The 21,326-nt window shown below is 36.0% G+C and overlaps 1 protein-coding gene across 1 annotated transcript in view; it reads left to right on the top strand.

The window, feature by feature from the left end:
• LOC108971694 (division abnormally delayed protein) overlaps nt 1-21,326 on the top strand; it is a gene marked incomplete at its 5' end in the record, with an annotated part of 44,942 nt that overhangs the window by 13,550 nt on the left and 10,066 nt on the right. Inside the window, 3 exons of the mRNA XM_018937942.1 lie at nt 16,338-16,461; nt 16,570-17,016; nt 17,926-18,115. Of these exons, the coding sequence (XP_018793487.1) occupies nt 16,338-16,461; nt 16,570-17,016; nt 17,926-18,115 (761 nt within the window). The remainder of the gene's footprint in view (nt 1-16,337; nt 16,462-16,569; nt 17,017-17,925; nt 18,116-21,326) is intronic.

The raw sequence follows: 21,326 nt of genomic DNA on the forward strand, positions 1-21,326 counted from the left end.
GTTCACAACCACGCCTGAAATCTCGATTATCACATTATCATGCGAGAGTATAAAATGTTCGGTGACACCCGAACTTAGCCCTTCCTTACTTGTTTTTTTTTTAAATATGTATTATTTACATGGGGATCTTAGTTACAATATTCCGATGCTTTTTTGTCACAATGGAAAGTTTAAAAAATATTTGCAACTTGCTTTTAAATAAATTTAAATGTAAACTCTTTAATTCTAATTTACTTATAGGAACCGGACCGGTCTAGTAGCCGATTTTATTAGACTTTCCGAAAAATTCACCAATTAGTCACGACTGAAATAATAAAAGCTTTTGTTGTAGAAAGAAAAAGCTTTTGTTATCGGAAGAAAAAATTTAATTTCAAGAGATTCCTTAATGTGATTATCGACGAAAGCATTTAAGAAAGAACCGAAAGTCGTCAACAATTTCTTGGAGAACTATGCGAAGAAGATGAGCTGTTGTGAAGACTTATCTTGTTGACTCTCAGATAGCAGGTGTGCAAGTCGAGTAGAAATTCGTTCGTTCGGCTGTGTGCTGTGATTGCAGTTTCGTAACGTTGAACCTTCCTTGTGTTTTTTGATGTGCGTTTTTTGTTTCACAAAATAGTGGTTCGAGCCGATGTTAGGACTTCGGCGCGTATGCACGTCTAAAACACTGAAGACGTGTCTTCCGTCTAACACAACATGATCAATCTGGTTTGTGGCTTTTCGATCCGACGGCTGCCAGGTAGTTTGATGAATTTTTCTATGCTGGTATTTAGTGATACAGATATTAGAATTCGAACCGCGGCATCAACCCATTTGCTGATGTTTCATCATGGACGTTGAATTCACCGACCGTTGTGCCAAAGATACCTCTTTTCGGTGGTCAAGAAAATTTCGTAAATTTTTGAATATTTCCCAGTAATTTCATATGACACTTAATAGAAACTTAGTAATGTTAAGTAGTTGACACTTAGAAATGAAAAGGATTGAATACTTAGTAATGCTAAATAAAATGATCTCCGTACGTTTTTTTGGTAGCATTTGACTAACTTCAAGTATAAAGAAATCATATAAATTAATTAAATTTTCATATTCTCAATTAAACACCGAGTGAATAGAAGACTTTTCTTAATTCCTCTGACTAAATGTCAACGAAGCGAATGCATGTCTTTAAACTTGAAAACTCTCTGCCGCAAATAAAGTCACATAACCGCAAATATGCCTCAAGGTCTAGCACACGCACACACATCAGCTTCAGGAGTGGTAACAAAAGTATTAGTCGGTTACTATTTTAAATGTTCGCTCAACTTGATTTGCCTTAATAAATTCATTCAGACCCACTCAGAAAATATAGAATAAGAACCGGGAACTACCAGCAGCACGGAGCAACTTTGTGTTGCAGCGGTTCACGACGAGCTCGGGGTGTTGCAAGCAGCGAACAGCGCTTGCAGCTGCGGACAATGCCACAAAGTCTTCGCACAAAGTCTTCTTTCTGTCTATACATGGCATCTCCACGCTTTTGTGCACTTACAAAGCCAGCGCCGACTACTTAACTTGGCTAACGACAATCACAACTTGTGCCAACTGGACCTGTGGCAGACGTAAGACGTGAGTTTTGTTTCGCCGCAGGTTATTACGCGCTCTTCAAATGTTGAAGAAGAAGAAGAGGAAGGATGGTATTACTGCCGGCTTATCTGTGTGTGCAACAGTGCTGCAATGCTATTTTGACTTGTGGAATTTTTATGAGATTTTCAAATAAGGAATTGACTTAGATATATTGTGGAAAAGAAAGGGCGCAGGGAAAGAGAGTTGGCAAAATTAAGCAACCACGAAAAATATGCATGAAAGTAAAAAAGTAGTAGAAAGTACCAAATAGACGACGGGACGACGGTGTTGAGCTCATACATACACATTACTAATACTCGATGTTACTGGTGGGTGAAGTGGTTGCCAAGAGTTGAGAGGTTGGCTTATAAAATGAACTATCCAAGCAATTCAAGGGTACTGCTGGTGAGAATTACAAACACCCTACTAAAGAGTACTCGTTATATCAAACAAATAGAGAAAAGTTAATGTGCGATTTTTTAAATGAATTATATAAATTCGAATTGGAAGATAAAAATGAAAATAAGAGACATTTTATGAAAATAATCGTAGAAGATGTAATAGAGGAAATGTAGACAAGTATTTTAGATGTAAGACTGGCGTATACTTTTTTATAAGAGCACAGGATTTGTCCGGAAAGTAGGACTGCATCGATTTAAACAAATTAATTGAACCACCGTCGATGCAGTGCTTCCAGCCCGATTTCCAAGCATTGAAAGCGTCACGAAAAGCACTCTCTGAAATCGCCTTGGGAGCAGAGGTGGCCAAAACTCTTACTATTCATCGACTTTTTCAGGCAAGGAAACAAAACAGTCCGGGGCCACATCTGGGCTGTACGGCGCCTGCGGAAGCGTTGGGATGCATGGTTAGGTAGCTATTCACAAGAAAGGCGGTGTAAGCGTTAACGTGGTGCAACTTTCAATCATCAGCAATGTCTTGTCGATTAACCCTTCATTTTGGTCTCTTGAGGACTTCCACGTTAAACTTGGCGTTGACGGTTTGTTCAGGAGGAGCAAAATCATTGTGGACGATGTTTTTGATGTGAAAATAGACAAATAGAATCATTTTAACGTAGGATTTGCTCATTCATCAGCGACCTATTCCCAGCCCGTCCAAAAATGCCTGGTGCCACCGAAACACGTCACTTCTTTCTAAAGCAACATCCTAGTAAGCCTACTTGATCATATAAAGCGTCTGAGTAGCAGATTTACCGAATTTCACACCGAATTGAATCGCGTATCACTGATCTAACGAACGCTGCACCACAGAAACACATACCGCAGAACAGTCGCGGCGGTTCTCTTACTTTCCGGACAAACCCTGTATTGTAACAGAACCAAGCTTAGGCAGATCATATTTTTTTGGTCAAAAGGTCAAAAGCATATTGTCTGATTATTACACTGATGTGATGTCTATATGTTGATTATTGAGTAAGAAATTTATATTATATATATTTTAGTTTAATCGGAAAAACGTGTGATTCGAAACTCTGGTTTAAGAAATAAAACATTCTTCTTACAAATATCACTCAATAAAACAAGAACAAAGCGGAAAATGTGAATACTCGAGTGACTGTGGATATACGAAGAATGTGAAAACCGAAGATGCGTTTTCAAGCGATTCTGTTTTACTGTTCATACTTTATTATACATACATATATGAACTGAGCAGTCTGTTAGTCAGCCGCCAATCGGCCATTATAGCGTGGGAATCTAAAAATATTTTCGTACACATACGACTGGCAGTCAAAGAGGCGCGTATATCAGCAAAATGAAGCGAGCAAAATGAGCTTAGTTTATAACAACGGCCAGAGCTGTGCTTAAGCGTATAAGTTTTCAGTTGAATGACTAAACTTGCACTACCAAAAATAAATAAAAATAAAAGAGAGCAATAAAAACAAATAAAAGCAGAGGAAAGCAAGAGCAGAACAACGAAAGACAACGAAAGGAGAGTATAAACAAAACAGGACAAAAAAAAATATTCATAAGAAAACCAAATAAAGAACACTGAAGTTCCAGAGCTCTGTAGCCGGCACAAAGTGCTGCTTCAACTGTTCAACTGAAAGAAGATCGTAAAAAAATCTGTCAAGAGCAAAAGGAGTGCAGAGAAATTGCATTGAAGAATGAAGATATAAAGTAAAGCATACGCAAATGGAAGAACAAGAAATCGAGCGCAAGCGGCATTAAAGACGTCCAAATGAAATTGAAATTCGAATAATGAAGTTGAGTTGAGTTTTACACGAATTCTAATCCCTTGCAGCCGGAATAGGATCTTTACAAACCGCCACAGCGCTTTTGTTGTATGCCACATTCCTCCTTGGTAGAACAGTTGACTGCCAAGATGCATGATGAGCAGCGCCAGACTCACAGCTCCACGCGGCAGAAGAACGAATTTTTGCTTTTCTTCTACTTCTTTCCTGCTTTTATTACCTTTTACCTTTTGTGTGCTTATTTTGGTAAGATGTGGTTTGGCAGCTTTAGTGGCATGGTCCTACATATCTCTATGTGCTGCACATCTTAGACGCAGTGGCATTTTGGATTACGCTGCTTGCCATATTCTTATTGCAACTGAAGGTATTCTTGTTTATGTAGGTACGTATATATGTGTGTATGTGTGTGTGTTGGAAAACTGGTTTCGGTATTTACATTTATAGGCTGCCCAGACATTCCATAGGGGGCATTTGCACTTAGTACCGACTTGGTTTTTGGTCGCTTTGCTGGCTTGCAGCAGTTTATGGCAGGAACTTTGCTGTCTTGCCCTCCTGCTTGCCATTGAAATTGCTCCGTTGTAGTGAAATTTCTCAGCAATTCAATTAGATTTTATGTTCAATGCTGCCGAGCAGCATGTATTGTTGCCACATTTGTTGGTGGCAGCTGTAACAACAAAGCATAGCACTTTGCAGCTGTGTGTGGCACAAATATTTTGCATTTCTTTGAACACATTGCAACGCAGCTTAAGCAACAAGCCTTACTTCACCGACTTTACTAAGCCGGCCAACAGCATGCCACAACCCATACGGTGAGCTGATGAGCGTACTTGCAACGTGGAGTCAAGTACTTGTTCCATGTACACAATTGCTTGTAGTTGCATTGGAAATTCCAAGCCATTAAAGTTTACACTATAAGGAATTCCGACCTTGCTAGGTAAGTGGTGGGGGGTCACAAATCGTAGCTTTATTCGATTATGTTGCACCGACCAAAGTCTGTGTGGCACCACCAGGGCTCAAGTATGTGTTCTGTAAATAATATATAGCCAACTTATATAAAAAATTTCTCAAGTGCTCCTTAATTTTTCCCATTAATTGAGCATCACTGGCGCACTGTGCCACTCACCTACACCGGCGGAACACCAAAATCGACTTCAAAGTTGTTAAAGATTTACTGTCACTTCACTTCAGCGCCGCCCACTTCTGTGCCTTGTTTATTTGCTATTAATTTAAGTGGTTGTCAGAGTTTCAGGTTTTTGTTATTGTAGAAAATTGAAAAATTATTGCTTTCGGCTGAGCGAAAATTTAAAGCCACAAAACGAAGTCGGTGAGTGCAAAGGTGCCACACTTATGCTGGTGGCTTGTTGGTGAAAAGTTTTGCTGCACGCATTTTAACAAACCTATGTATGTATATATATACATATGTATATACATGTGTGCTGATTAGCTTATTTCGTTGGTTGTTTTGCAGTTATTTTCACCCGGCGGGCCAAACAAGTGCAGATTTCTCCGCTATTTATCGGTACATGACTGCTGAGCTTATACAGAAATGTATATTGATAAATTTGTATTAAAATGGAACAAACGTATCGATGTAATCTCCGCAAAGCTTATTTAAAAAAATGTTTTTTTTTTTTGTTTTTGATATTTTAATACTACATACTAAATTTCAAAACACAAAGAAGTCGCACGGTGCCATATCAGGTGAATACGTGGAGTGGTTAATGGCTAAAATGTGATTTTTGGTCAAATAATCGGTCACAATGTGTCCTTCGAATGTTGGATTCTGAGCAATTTTTGGCCCTCAGTCAATTTGTGCGAACCAAACCGTACACACACCTTTCGTAAACCCAAATGTTCGGTCAAAATGTTTTGGAAGTATTGAGTTCCATTTCCATGAATTTCAATGATGATTTCGGTTGATTTTTAATGAATTCACGCACAGCTTCGATGGAATTTCCGGTGATCACGGATTTTGATTGAACCACATTTTGATCGTCATTTATGTATGTCCTCACGACCACTTTGAAAACGTTGAAACCACTCTTGCACTCTGCCACCGTATAGACAATCATCGCCATGAACTTGTTTCATCAATTGAAACGTGTCGGTAAAAGTTTTACCAATTTTAAAACAAAATTTAATGTTGGTACTTTGTTCGAAGCTCATTTTCACACCGATAACACAAACACACAGCCACTTAAAACGCCATAACTTTACTTCCAATCAATGAAATGTCATGAAATTCTCACTGGACAATCGGTAAAAATAGAAGATTCTAACGCACTAGTCGACATATATATGGCGCCACCAGGGGGCGCTAGATTCAAAAAGTCCGCTTTACTTTGAAACTCACCTTATATGTACATACGTATTTTTTATCTCCCGATTGCTGAAACTATTTTCGGCGTCGTTCCTATTTGATTTTAGTAAAACACAAACAAATTTTCATTCGGAGTTCGCTATAATGGAGCTCTTAAACAGTTTACCAACTGATTAAAGCGCTTTTTCGTCTTACGGAATGCGTATCGATCGATTTTTGGCAGCCAATCTTCGCTAATGATTTAAATGATCTCCTGATCTTCCCAATATGAAGTTTGCCATAAGATTTTTAAAGCTTGAATCTGCTGTTTTTTAAATTTCTATGAAGAAGTTGTACCTTCTTTTCCCAATATCCAAATATTTATTATACATATGCCTGTTAATAGCACTTTTGCTCAAAACTTCATATGAGAAATACACTAGAGAAATGGTTACTAAAAACTCTTATTAGAAATTTTTTTCGCCATCTCTTAAATCAATCACAATCTCCATATTGAAATGAGATGTTCATAATACTTAAATAATACTGTCTGGATGTATCATATTATTGATAAAAATTAGCCAACGTTAATCTTCAGATTATTAATGTAGTCCTACCTTACATATTAATCTCTTGGCTAACAACTAAAAAGTGCCATAAATCCACATGTCCAAATTCATTAAATTTTATCTTAATCCAATATTCTATAATCTTTATTAGCAAATACAATTATGTGCATATATTTAGATACACGCGCACGCTCACAGAAAATTAATTTTACCCATTCGATGTATTCTTATTTGAATTTTTCTTTTTTTCCTTTCGCTATGGTTAATTAATTAATTAATTTACACGAAATGGTTTCCACTCGTTCGCAAGTTAATTTAAATATTATCCGCACAGATCGCCATAGAAACGTCATAACCATAGAATTGGCCATTTCATTGGTGCTGCTAAAGCACGAGTAAGCAAGCCATAGAATTCCATCATACATCGACAATAGCAAAAACAGCTCCACACGATTTTATTGCATTTTCCACCGACATGAATGGAGTGGATTTTAAAAAGGAAGAGGAAAGTAAGAATATAGAAAAATAAAGTAAAAAATAAAATGGGATTATGCAGTGTTAATATTATATCTATACTAATAAGTATGTAGGCCCTGTAAGGAAAATAATGCTTTTCACAGATATCGGTTAAGTGTGTCTTAAGATACAGAATTTTGAGTTATCGATCCAAGTTTTGATGTCTTGAAAAAAATTGATAAAACACAATTTTTTATGAAAAACTAACTACTGATATCAGAAGTTTTTTGATAAGTGTTATTGGACTCTGCCGTCGTACAAGTCATATGAGCACTAAAGACAATGAAACTAACGGAATTCAAAAGAGACATTTACCTTCAGAAATATTAGGAAATCGGAAAACTTATTTTGGATGGCAGGAAAATAAGATGCATGAGAAAACTCAGACGCTAAAGACATCAAAGAGGACATATTCCAACATGCGATCTCACTATCGGCCAATTTAATATATCATAAATCAAAAAGTGATGGAATAGAGTTTCATATTATTTCCATTGTATTTTCAGAATGTGCGTTCAGTGACTTTTTTCTGAACTAACGACTCAAGAAAATGGTCTCTGTAAAAATATCGCCAAGAATTAAGACTATTTTGCAGCAAAAACCAACAGCCGACGTTAATGATATTAGAAATGGAAAGATATTGCCAAGAATGACGAAGATTTTGAAAAAAAAAAACAAAGAAACAATATTAATAATATAAGAAGTTCGCTTTCCCAAATTCTTTTTTCGCTTTTTTTATTTTTTTTTTTATGCATAAGAGTTAGTATTCTGAACGAAGTTTGTATTATTCAAGAGCCTATGCCTAACCCTAGTATTTTTCAAGAACCTATGCAAAATAATCTTTCAACCACTTCTTAATTTGAAAAGAGCCAAAGTTAGATGGTAGTTACGATGGTGTTAAGAACCCTGAACTGAAAACATTTAATAGTAATGTATTTCCGGCAGGATGCTTATGTAAACTATTACTGCTTTTAAAAGAATATTATTGTTGTTGCACTTACTATCTTAACGTATTATGTGTTGGAATCCCTTCAACTCTAGTGCACAACCTTTTCAAGCTAATCTTAAAAGCGGAACTATTTTTTCTATTATAAGAAATCTTAATCCTTTGACCAGTTTGACGGTTTCTTCTTGGCATGCTCTAAGGCAGATGCATTCGGCATACTGTCGGACGGATCGCAGATGCATGCAACACAACTAGTAATATCGGTTGCATAAACACACATACACACACATATTTCTATTTATGCACTGACTCATCAGCAACTGGACGGCATTGCAGAGCGCTCCTCACTTAGCTTCTTCATGAGTCAAGAGTCCATACTACTTCCTTGTAATATGTTTCACTGCTCGTCCGCTTATTCTACTGTACGTCGTTGCTGGTGTGAGTAGAAAGTAGAATACCAAGGCCCAAGTGCGCTCTATGTACTCGTTGGCTTCATAATCATTGGCAATTTGAATTTTCATTTAATTTGCAGTTGAATCCGATGTGATTTCCATAGAATCTTAACACAGACGCAAATTTCTTTTCTCGTTCACTTCCTCTGTTCGTTGTAATAAAATTTATATTTTAACACAATTATCAACTTATGAACCATCATAGAATTACAAATAAATGTGCAGGCCATATTTGGCTCTACAATGCTCCAAAGCGCTTCGTTGTTGGAAGCAGTGGCGCCCACTTGATGGCTAAAAGCTTTCGGTGCTTATTAAAATCATTTACATAGTTATATTGGATTATGTGTATTTTCTTATGAATATGCATGCAAAAATTATAGTATTTAGTTGGTAATTTTTGCAAACGAATATTTTCATAAATGGCTTAGTTCATAAATCAAACGTTTATGCGGAAAACCCTTGAGATGTTTGAATATCAAAGGCCCATTTTTGCTTTCTAATCGGAAAATATCTCATTAAGCCCATTGATGTATGAATTCTTTATCGCAAAGTGATTATATGCGCAATTGAAATGGAAGAACTTTTGAAATAAAAACGAAGCATAGAGAAAACATTCAATCTGTAGTAATAAATATATTTATAAAGTTACACACTTACATTTATGGTTATGCAATGCATGAACAGAAGTGAGGCTAGTAAATAACGTGCGATGTAAAGATTCAGATATAAAATATATAATAATAAAAATAATGGTTTTTAGCTTAAAGCTACCTAGAAGTCCGAAAATAAGTTTCAACATTATTTAAAAAATGGAAGTGTGTTTAAACTGTCAAAATTTCTTTACGGAAAGCAGACCGTACAGACCTAAGTCTGGAGAAAACGATGATTCAGGGAACAGTTTTGGCAATTTTAATCATGGCAGATACGTTTTCATGGTGGAAGTATACCTTTGTCTTCATCAATGGACGGTTACGTTATCAACGGCATCATTTTTGAAGAAATATAGGCCGATGATTCCATCCCATAAACCACACTAAACCGTTGTATTGTCTGGATGAAAGTGCAGATCTTGAATCTCTTAGGTTACTCTTCCTCCCAAATTAAACAAATTTTGGCTTGGAACTTTTCAAGAGCCCAGGAGCGAAGCAATGTTGCTAGGGAAGGTCGTGCTGCTTCAGTTAAGATGCCGAGTTGCTGCGAACGTCACCAAATCAACTACCCACGGTCTTCGTGTACACTCTCAGCTACGGCTGCCACATTTTTAATTTAGAATAAATAGAAAAACAGCAATAATATCGACCGCTTTGTGCAACGATCCGCAAAATTATTCACAACAATTTCTTCGACATGCTTGATTACGTATTTTGCATTTAAATACATATGTACATATATACTACTTATGACTATATTTATTTATATATGCATGTTAATAGTTAAGACCACCATATGTGGAATAGAAATTTAATTGCAATGAAATCATACATGCTATATAAATATATTTATATGCATAAAGTATATATATTTGTTCACATGTAAACATCTGAATAGGAAAAGTTGTTTTCTCACATTCTCTTGTCATAATTGGTGGTATCATTTGCTCACAACTAATTAAGCGCTTCCGCCAAGTGTTAATAAACCAACTAAATAATGTCCACCACAATAACTCATCAATATAATAATGATAAAAACTATTTGTGCACAATTATTTGTAGGCTCCATTGAATGAAATTATAAATTAATGCAATTTAATGGTAAAATAGAAATGTTCTAGTGACAAGTTAAGCGGAGAAAGAGAGTAAAAAACCATTGTTAACAGCAATTGCTTGCACTTCCGCTAATTCAAACCGCATGCTATCTTTCTGCAAACCAGAATTGTCAACGAATGATCATTCCGCCGCTGCGATATCCGCTCTTTCAAGTTAAACTGGCCAAAGCAGCTGCCATTCGCAATCAGCTTTCGTTTGTTTTTGTATTTTCAAATCAATTTAGCACACTGCTGGTTGATCAGCGCTGTTGAGATGATGTCATTATTTGAAAGCGATCAATGTGACATTTTTAGTGTGTTGCGCCATATTCAACGACTCATTAGAATGAGTGAATGTTAAAAGAAATTTTGGTTTCCATTTTTTATGGAAATATTTTAAATAATATATAAATATACTGCCGATTTTTCCCGTCATATTTCATGAATAGAATTATTTTCATATAATTGTTATATTTTCCTTGTTTATACACGTTCTGAAGTCATTTGCAGTAAAAAAAATGCATTTCAACAAGTTTCTTTTAAATATATAAGTCATCTCTGTGCCCACTATACTTAGTTATGGAACGTGCTCACAGTAAATCGATTCATTTTGGGAACACAATTTTTATAGTACGTGCTCGACTTCGAAGATTGATTGTTCTTGAATTTTCTAATTGTCGTTCTATGAGATTTGGGTTTAATCCCGGTTGTTGAGTAATACTGAAACGAAATTTTTTTTAAAGCTGGCCGATGGCTATATTCCACCTTTAATAGCATTCACGTAACTTTATTTCCTACTGTAAAAATTATCCCATGGAACCCTGCAATACCCTTAAGCTAGAAGAAAGTCGTATTGTTGATAATAGTTTCAGATTAGAAGGACTTCTTCTTAGGGTAATTATATTTATATTATATAACGGTGAATCCAAGTAAAGGTACCTTTTTCAACAGCCTTTTTTCAAAGATGATGCGTGAGTCGTTTAATGGGGATTTTAAATTGAAAACGTCAAATTACAGCTCGTGCGAGAAATGAAGTTGCTCGACCTTGCCAAGCGACATGGCTTCGCTCTTTGGCCTCTTGAAAAGTTCCAAGAAGATCCGACGTTTTCGAGCCAATTTTTATTCAGCGATGAGCCTTAGGGGGTTTGTAAATAAGCTGTAGATATGAAGCTCCTGTGCTTTTTCTTAAAAAAAAAGTAGGGAACCTCGAAATGGATCACCCTTTAATTGTTTATGAAGGTGCCACATATTCACATAAATAACATGAAGGTTTATTAAACGTGCAACACATACATATGTATGTAGATTTCTCATGTTAACATTACTCAGCAACTGTTGCCTTTTGATCAGCAGCAACGAGCAACAGATTATCAGCTTACGAAGCGCTATGAACTGGCTGCCATATTTTGTAAATATACAAAAACACGAAACGGACTGCATTCGATCTCACACACCTCGAATTTGCCAACACAGCTGATGTGAAGCAGATCGCCAGCGTGCGATCGACACAAATGTGGCAGCGCCTTTTGGAGGCATGTCTCTTTGTTTAATTAAGTGCGGCCTAGCAATGGGCGGGCATTTTCCTAGGCATGCATATTGATTTGTTTATTTATCAAAGTGTAAGCTGATAAAGCAAGAACTCTGCCAAATTCTTATATATGTGTGGTTGATACGAGGGCGATTTGATATCCAAATTTACTCACATATTATAAAAATTTGTGCACAAACTTATGTTTTAGAAGTCTTCAAGAGCAGAATTTATTGAATACGTTTGATGGAACGAAGTATATTTCCTACTTTGGAGTACGATCTATATTATGCCGAAGTTCGAAAGCTTACAATATTATTTAAGGTTATCAAATTCGAATTTTAGCAATAAATAGACACTTTCTTTTCTTCAAATACTTAAATCAAGGTTTTGAAGTCGTACACCCCTATCTCAAATATCCTTGATTCAAGTTTATCCGTAGACAGTTTTCAGATCTCTGCGATCTCTACTGCATTGGAGTGCTAATGGAACCAATTTCGTTCCATATTTATGAAATATGGGGAACAAATTCTTCCGCGCTATTTACAAACAATATAAATATTATAGGAAAGAGATTACGCTTTTTCTGCTCCCAGATTTGTTGTAAATTATAAGGGTGATAAGCTTCACACAGTATAAGATCCTTAAACAAAAACTTTTCAGATAACACTTTACATACGATTTTTCTTAACCCTTTTTTTTTCTTCAACCTTTTATATGAGTGCTTAATAGTTTTGAGTGTTTCTCAATTATGAAGAGTGTCGTCGTTTTAAACATTCTGCCATCATTCCAATAATAGACTGTTATATTTTCGTCACAATATAGTTACTATTTTATACTATATTTACTACTAACTTAACTATAACTTAACTTTGCTTAAACTGTCTCTAATTCGCACAAAGAGCCTTTTTTTCGATCGTTGGTTCTATTGAGTGGAATTTAAGGTTACTGCTTAGTATGATTTCATCTTTTTGATCGCCATAGCAAAATTCTAAAAATCAAATGTACAATAAACAATGAAATCATTAAATATGTGCTTCAAATGGAGTAGGGACCCACTAATTCGATTTAGCCGTGGCGGAATGCCTATCCGTCTGTCTACGAATATGTGAACTATTCCCTCAGTTTTTGAGATGTCACTCTGAAATTTAACGCACATCTTTTTCTCCCCAAGAAGCTACTCATTAATCAGAACCGCCGATATCAGATTATTATAACATTGCCATAAAAACTGAATGATCGAGAAAACTTATTTCTGACAAGGTATCTTCACCAAATTTAGCATGGATTATGCGCTAAAGCAATTAACAAAGAAGTTCTGAAATTTTTGGAAAAAATATTTTAAACTCAGCCATTGCGACGCCATTTCTGGTGGCCTCTCGGAAAAAAGATACGCTCACGTTGGCATGATAACTCCTTACAGGATCTCCTAAAGTTAAAAGTTTGACGAATGAAAAAAGGAATTGAAAATTGGATTTTCGGCAGACATTTTTACAAAAAAAAATCACGATTTCTGTGAAAATTTCGCGACATTTTTTTTTCTTTTCAAATAGTTGTAATCGAAAAAAAAATCCTTCATGCAAGTCTTTAAGAAAAGCATTTCAAATACCTGTATAAAATTTGAAGAAGATTTCTTGAGTAGTTCTTGAGAAATCTTGCCAACAGACTTCAGAAACACAGTTTTGAGAGAAAAACGCGTTGAAAGACGGCTTACTTAGGCTGGCTAGCCTCAAGCGCGTTCTCAAAGCTATATCTCCGAAATTATTACTAGGACCAACTTGAAAATTTTAAGAAAATATTCTAGAGATGTTGTAACATTGAATAAGATAAAAAAAAATCTACTTTTTGAAACCCATAAACCCATGTAAACCTATAAAGACTGAACATTCGGAATCAAGCGCTTGTACGAATTTTTTTTTTTTTATTTGTCGAGATACCATCTCCAAATTTAGCATAAATTGTTTCCTAAAACAATGGTGTAAAAATTATTCAGATAAACTGATCGAAGTCGAGTTCTTATAAGTATATATTTGAAGGATATTGCAGCTTCAGTGCAACTTTTCTATAAGTATTTTATCCCATAAAAATCTTTAATGAATTTCAAATATTCACGATTTATCGATCTTTCCTCGTATGGCCTTCATACATAAACTTCATCATTTCACACATTTAAATTCACATCCGCGATATCTAATACATACTGTACTATCATAAGTTGGTATATCAAAAAGGTTTCTTGGGCGCCAGTTAAAACAAAAAAATAAACAAGGTTTTCATAGAATTCGCATAAATATTTAGCCAAAATAGTTTCTTAAAAGTGCTTGAGATTTGCATATACATAAACATATGACTCATTTTTGCTGCAAAGCAAGCGTGTCTTCAGCTGCCTTTTAGTGCCACACATTTCGGTAAAATATTTTTAAAAAAATCCCTCACAAAATACCAATGTGTTCCCGCATAAATCACTCGCTATCACGCATTAAAAGCACGCACTAAATCACACCACACATAAGCATAAAAACATACATAATCTCCATTCATTCATTCAGCGAAGCGAACATAAAATCTCCATCCCAAATTGTCGGGATCGGCATTCTTGTGGCGATCGACATTATAAAGCTCTCACATCCGTACCTAATTTACCTCCATCACCCAATTAACATGTTAGACACACCGCAGCATAACGGAAATTGCTGGCATATGCTATAACGGACGATGTTTTGCTGCCAAGTTCCTAGTGCTAAACCCGTTGCCAGCTTTGAATACCTGAAAATTTTCGGCAAATTTTCATGGATTTTGAGCGCGTTGAAATTAATCTGAAACGCTAAATTTCAAATTTCGTACATTTTATGGCATTTTCATTGTGGATGTGTGTATTTTATACTTAATTAGCATTGAAAAGGATTTTCTGCTCATAATTTCTTGAGAAACAAGCTGACAGTAAAATGCCAACGCACGACTTTGATTGCCAATTAACAATTACGAATGGATTGGCAAGCCTTTGTCAGGCATTTTGCCCGATGATCTCATACAGACTGACACATTTGTTGCTTGACAGCTCAGTGCGCCTTTGAAAAAAGTATTTCCGTATTTTAAACAGATACTTTCAAAGAAATATTTATTTTTGAGACCTATATAGAAAGTTATGTATTTATTTTTAGCAGTTGTCAATTCTGTTGTTCTTTTTTAGTAAAGAGTTTCATGTGAAAAATATATGCATAAGTATATGACTCAATTTCTTTTTCGTCCCAACACTAAAATTTCGTTGCGCATTACCAAACAATCAACGACACTTTTAATGTATAATGCAAATCGCGGGTTTTTTAAAACATTTATCTAGCTCTTAAACCTTTCTTGCATCCATTTTTAAATTCAGTATAACTTTTACGTCTCCGATCTTGCATCGTCTTAGAATCGAACATGAATACTATTACATAAGCATATCATTAAATTTATACTGCCACATTTTTAGTAAAGTTAAATTCATCTAACGAACTTTAAATATAAGGTCCAGTAAAAAAATCAACATTTAAAAGTATTAGCTATGCTAACATAACTATTATGATCTGACTTATTTCAAGTAGTCACCATTTTATTAAGAAACTTGTTATCATTTGCATGGCATTCTCTTGGAACCCCTTGCTCTTACTAGCAAAAAACTTAGTCGATTCTCTCAAGCTTCTCTGATGGATAATTTTTCAAGTGAAAAATCCTTAGCCAATGACAGAAACAAATAGATCCCTTGATGCCGGATTCCGACTACGAGGTAGATGCATAAGAACCTGCCAGTCAAACTCACGGAGGTTCTGGGAAGTTACTGTCGACGTGGGTGGTCTGGCGCCGTCTAGATAGAGCACATTTTCTCTCATATTAGCCAAAGTTGGCTGCTTGTAGGGGATAGCTTCGCTCATACGGTCCAATTCATGAGAGTTCAGGTCCGATTTCAGAGTTTGGCCGTAGTAGAGCAATTTAAAATAATATATCCCTAAATTGCCACCAAATACATATCAAAACTTTTCTGATCATCAGTCCTGACCTGACCACCGCTTACGCCGATTATACGCAATTCGACCACGACGATTTTTAACGGCGATTCGTAGATAGACATTTGGTCCATAAATTTTTTGTGCTTGGCACCCATACTTGCATCTTTTGCACCCATCTTCGAACGCCATTTTTAGCTCCAGGGCAATATAAACAGTGCTTACATGATGCTCAGACTATAAGATTTTAATTGACTATCTAAAGCCTTGTGTATCTTTGACATCAAAATTACCGGGACGGAATCGATGAAGTGAAAATTACGGCTGTCTGTCTGACTGTTACCATATCAGAGCCATTGTCTGAACGTGATCCCTTTTCCTCATTAAATCAAAAAAATTAATACCCAAGCATATTTGATCATTTAGCTTTTATATCACTTAGTATTGTTCACATAATATAATTTTTAATTCAACTTTTTCTTCTCTTTCCAGAACATGTCCTAGACCTGGCAGAACAATCAGAGAATAAAACACTTGCGGTCTTTTCACAAGTTTACCGACGCATGGTGCCACAATCGAGCGAATTGATCCATCAACTCTATTCCGAAATTATGAAGTAAGCCTTGCCACATTTACATCTGCCTCTTACACTTTCGCTCATTCTCTCTTTTTTAAATCCCAATCTAATGACTAACCTTCGCTTGTCTTGTTTGCCTATTTCCAGCCATTTGAGGAATTCGAATAGCAATAACGTCAACAGCGGTAGCGTCAACAATCTGAACAATCTGGAAGAAGCAATACAGAAATTCTTTGTGAATCTCTTTCCGGTCGCCTATCATCAGGCAGTGCACTTGAGCAAGGATAATTACGGCGAATTACATGAGGATTATATCAATTGCTTGAAGCACACATTCGATGATCTGCAACCGTTTGGCAGCATACCACAGGAGATCAAACGCAATTTGTTGCAGAGTGTACAAACAGCGACAATGTTCTTAAATTCATTGCAACAGAGCGCTGAGGTGCTCAGCGAAGCTGATCAATTGTATTCGTTGTATCTAAGCGACAACTGTCAAAAGCATTTGCTCAAAATGAGGCACTGTCCTAGCTGTAATGGTTTGCAGAAGACACAAGTGAAGCCGTGCTACAGTTATTGCATGAATGTATTGCAGTAAGTATAGTGATGGCAGTGCGTAAAATCTGAGCCGCGTAAATCACTATTACGAAGTTTGCTAATCAAATTTGCTTAAGACTGAGGATATTAAAGAACTAGATTAGGAACGTCATATAACTACTATTGTAGAAGCTGTCAGTGGATAGAAAAGGAGGGGACTATAAAACATCTTCTATGTGAGTTTAAGGCCTTATATAGGAAAAGAATCGCAGCCATCGGTCGAAAGTTTCTTGGTGACGGCTTGGAGTTTGCACAAGAAAATCTTTTCACACTGATGACCTTCATCAGAAGCACGGGGTGGTGAGAGTGAGAAGACTTTAGTCTCCGCGGTTTCACAATGAGCCTCCTAAAGGCCTAGGTGAATCGTCAGACAGCCCCTCTACTCACCTATCTACCTATTTTGAAGGTTCATAAAAAGTGTTTGCTCTCATCCTAGGTTGTTTGCTACTTTTCATTGGTAGTGGTTTACGTGGCGCGTCTCACAATTCGGGGTATGGATGGTTCACCCTCTCATTTTAGTTCATCTACACGCGGATGTTTTTTGGCTGCTTGTGCCATATGGAAAAGAATCGTTTCTGGTTACTCTCAAGTGAATGATGCTCAGAAAGCTTTCCTCACTTCCGTGAACTTTTACACATGGCTTTATCCTCCATTGGGAACTTACACATTACTGTTATGTAATATGCCATTTTGAATTCTTAAAATAACTCACAATAGGCTCTTACTTTAACTCGTGTCAAACTCTCCTATCAAACCAACAGATAGGGCCTGATAACAACCTCACAAAACCAAAAATGTAGCTAGCAGCCCACATATAAATAAAGGACTTTCATTCCAATCAGATAAAAGGCGGCAGAAACTATTATGTCAATATTAATATGATAAATCATTTTTTGATTTTTACAGTGGTTGTTCGGCTCAATACGCTGGCGTTTTGGAAGGCCCTTGGTCCAATGTTGTTGATGCGATCCAGAATTTAGTGACAACTCATATACGATCTGATAGTGGTATTGTAACAACAATTAAACAACTAGATATTAAGTTGTCGGAAACGATCATGCGTGCTATGGAAAATGGACCTAACCTAGAAATGAAGGTAAGTAAAGAATTAAATGAAAAAAATTACAAATGAAGTATTGTGTTAGGATCTTTATTATATTTCATTAAGTGTGGACGCTTTGTTTAACATATTTAAAATGATCGGTATTTTGGTCAAATTTTCACCGTTTTCTTCAATAACTTGTTGTCCCTTTAAAGTAATTTCATAATGTCAATCTCATAATAATCACTTGGTGTCAAATCCGGACTATAAAATAGATGCATAAGAACATCCTAAACAAGTTATAGTTGCTTCCGGGTACATAATTCCTCTCCTATTAGCCAAAGTTGACCACTTTGAGGCGAATGCTTGCTTCACCGGGTCCAATTGTTGGCAGTACAGATCCAAATTATCATAAGAGTTCGGTCGTAGGGAAAGAGCGCATAGTAAATTCCTACTAAACACATGACAAAAACTTTCTGAGCGTCAAACTTGGCCACTACTTTATTCCGTCAACAGCTCACCAAGATTCGACCTTCTTCTCTGAACATTGCCGTAAGTGACCACTTACAACATTACCAGTAACATTTCGTTCAGAAATGGATTGCTTTCAATGCGATTCAGCAGCGAATCGCAGATGAAAATGCGGTCCATGTACAATGTGATGTTTTTTCTGTCTCTCAATCTTCCTTCAGTTTACAACTTCTCGAATAATTTATTGGAATATTTTAATTTCTGCAATTCCTTGTTCCCACCTTCAATGCTTCTTGTCATTTTGTAAATTAAAACCAATGTTGCTACTACATTTCGTTATTTAAAGATATCTACAACTCTATAAACCAGTCAATTTTGGAAATACTCATACCATACATACATACACAAATTAATTTTAGGGTATACCATCAACTGTCATGTGCTAGTATGACAACAGCTGATAATATCAAATTTACAGAAAGTCGTAATACACCGGTGCTGTATAAACCGAAAAGATAAAACTATAGATTAGTCACTACGGAGTCTATTCTAGGTAGTTTTGAAGTAGTTTAGACTATTTATTTGTCATCGATAATAAATAAGAGTCACGAATATTATTTACCACCCTAATCCGAACTCGTCGACTCCTGTACTCTATGTTTTCTTACCCTATAAAATCTCCCCCCTATGTTATGTTGTGTGCCACTTCTTCTCCCATTTTTGCTTTAATTAAATATCTCCAGCTTTGCCAATATTTTTATACGCCAATGTGGGTTCCTACAACAATAACGATATATGCAGAAATGTTGGAAAAAATCGTCGCCCTTGTGTGTATAACTTTTTAGGCTCTCACTTTACTTGGCCGTAATTTCAAACAATAAAGTGGAGCAAATAAATGTTCCAGTTTTTATCTCCCTTTCGATTGTTGATTTTTCAGTTTCTATTTTCAACTAAAAAGCGAAAATCACTAACCGGCAAAGCGATACGAGTATAAGAAAGGAGTCGCACATTGCTTGTAAATTTAAATGAGATCGATCGATTCAATTAATCAAATCCGTTGTTTGGTGTTGTTTTTGTGAAACGTGTAGTAGTTAGTGCATGCCTTTTAGGTTTCAAATAAGTGTAGGTAAATAATACTTGGAGACCAATGTGCAATTGTGTATTCAAATTTTGTATTGATATTGATCGCGAATTTCTACGATGCTTCTTTTTTATTCAAATAGTTATTAATTTTTAATTATATGAAGCAGTCGTAGTGGAGATTATAATTATAATTAATTATAATATAATTAATATATTCTCTAAATTAGAGCCTGAGATATCCAATATCTACATATGTACATAATCTGCATAATAGTGCTCATCTCTTTGAATACATCCTTAGACTACCTCGTCTATTAAGTTTTTTCCATTTGGAACAATTTCGATGTAACTGCATGCTTCCTTAACATACATTTAATCATACTCTAGTACCAACAAATCAGAAGAAGTGGAGGTTGCACCATACTTGCTGTGAGTCTATTTGAACAACTGATATACTACTCTTTAGCACAAGGCAACTCTACTTTTTTATATGAAACTGCTACATTCCAGCTAAGAACTGAATCCTTAATCTTATTGCTTTCCATAAAGGAAAAATCTCCAAAACTTTAAATTTGATGGAGAATGTTTGTTATCATTCGAAAGAACATTTTGGAATTTCAAACGTTGGCCGCGGCTACGACTCAGATGGTCCATCCGTTGAGTCCAATTTTCGATGACACATTTAAGCATTTCAACTGGTAACTCATTCACCAGATACCAGTCTGGTGTTTAGCTCCAAGCCTGAATCGAAGCTGAATTGTCCGCAAAGACTTTATCCCCACAAGATAAAGTCTAACGGTGTGGTATCGCACTATCTTGCTGTCCACCGCAGCGCTCACTTAATAAATCCATTGATTGATGCGATGTGTGGAAAGTGGCGCCGACTTGTTGAAACCAAGTGTCGCCGAGACCACGAGCTTCAATTTCAGGCATCAAATAGTCGGTTAACATGGCGCGATAACGGTCGCCATTGACGGTTACGTTCCCACCAGCATCATTTTTGAGGAAATATGGACCGATAATTCCACTGGCCACAAACCTCACCAAACCGTTTTTTTTTTTCTGGATGAAATGAAATCTTGAATCTCCTCACGTTGTTCTTCCTTCCAAATGCATCAATTTTGCTTGTTTACATACGCATTGAGAAAAAAATGGGCCTCAACGCTGAACAAAATTTGGTTCGAAAACGTTGGATCTTCTTGGAACTTTTTAAGCTATAGGACAAATCGATGTCTCTTAAGAAGGTCAAGCGGCTTCAGTTCTTACACAAGCTGTATTTTGGAAGCTTTCATTTTAAGATCTTGATGTAAAATGCGTCGTTAAATGAGTCTGAAGATGGGTGATGGTGTTCTGAATAGTACGCTCAGTAGGCCGATTACGTTGACCAAAAATTGAGCATAACACACTAAATAAATTATTTACAATTTTCGTAATAGAGTTGAACAATTTGTAAAAGTAGTTCAGACGTAAGTCTTTCCATGATAAAATGCCAAACAAAAATTAACAAAAATAACATGACAGTTTGACACGACTCTCTCGTGATCTGTCAAAAAAGCCTATTGAAAAAATTACCTCTACTTGGATCACCCGTTACATAGCTGGAAAAACCCCTGACTGTCGTTAAAAAATATTAAATTGTAATTTGTTTTTATCGCTTATGCTGTTGATTTCTCTGAGTAATTATATAAACAAATTTCGCTAATCGTTTTCG

This window comes from Bactrocera latifrons, unplaced genomic scaffold (genome assembly GCF_001853355.1).
Source record: "Bactrocera latifrons isolate USDA-ARS-PBARC rearing strain unplaced genomic scaffold, ASM185335v1 scaffold_352, whole genome shotgun sequence".
Taxonomy (NCBI): Eukaryota; Metazoa; Arthropoda; class Insecta; order Diptera; family Tephritidae; genus Bactrocera; species Bactrocera latifrons.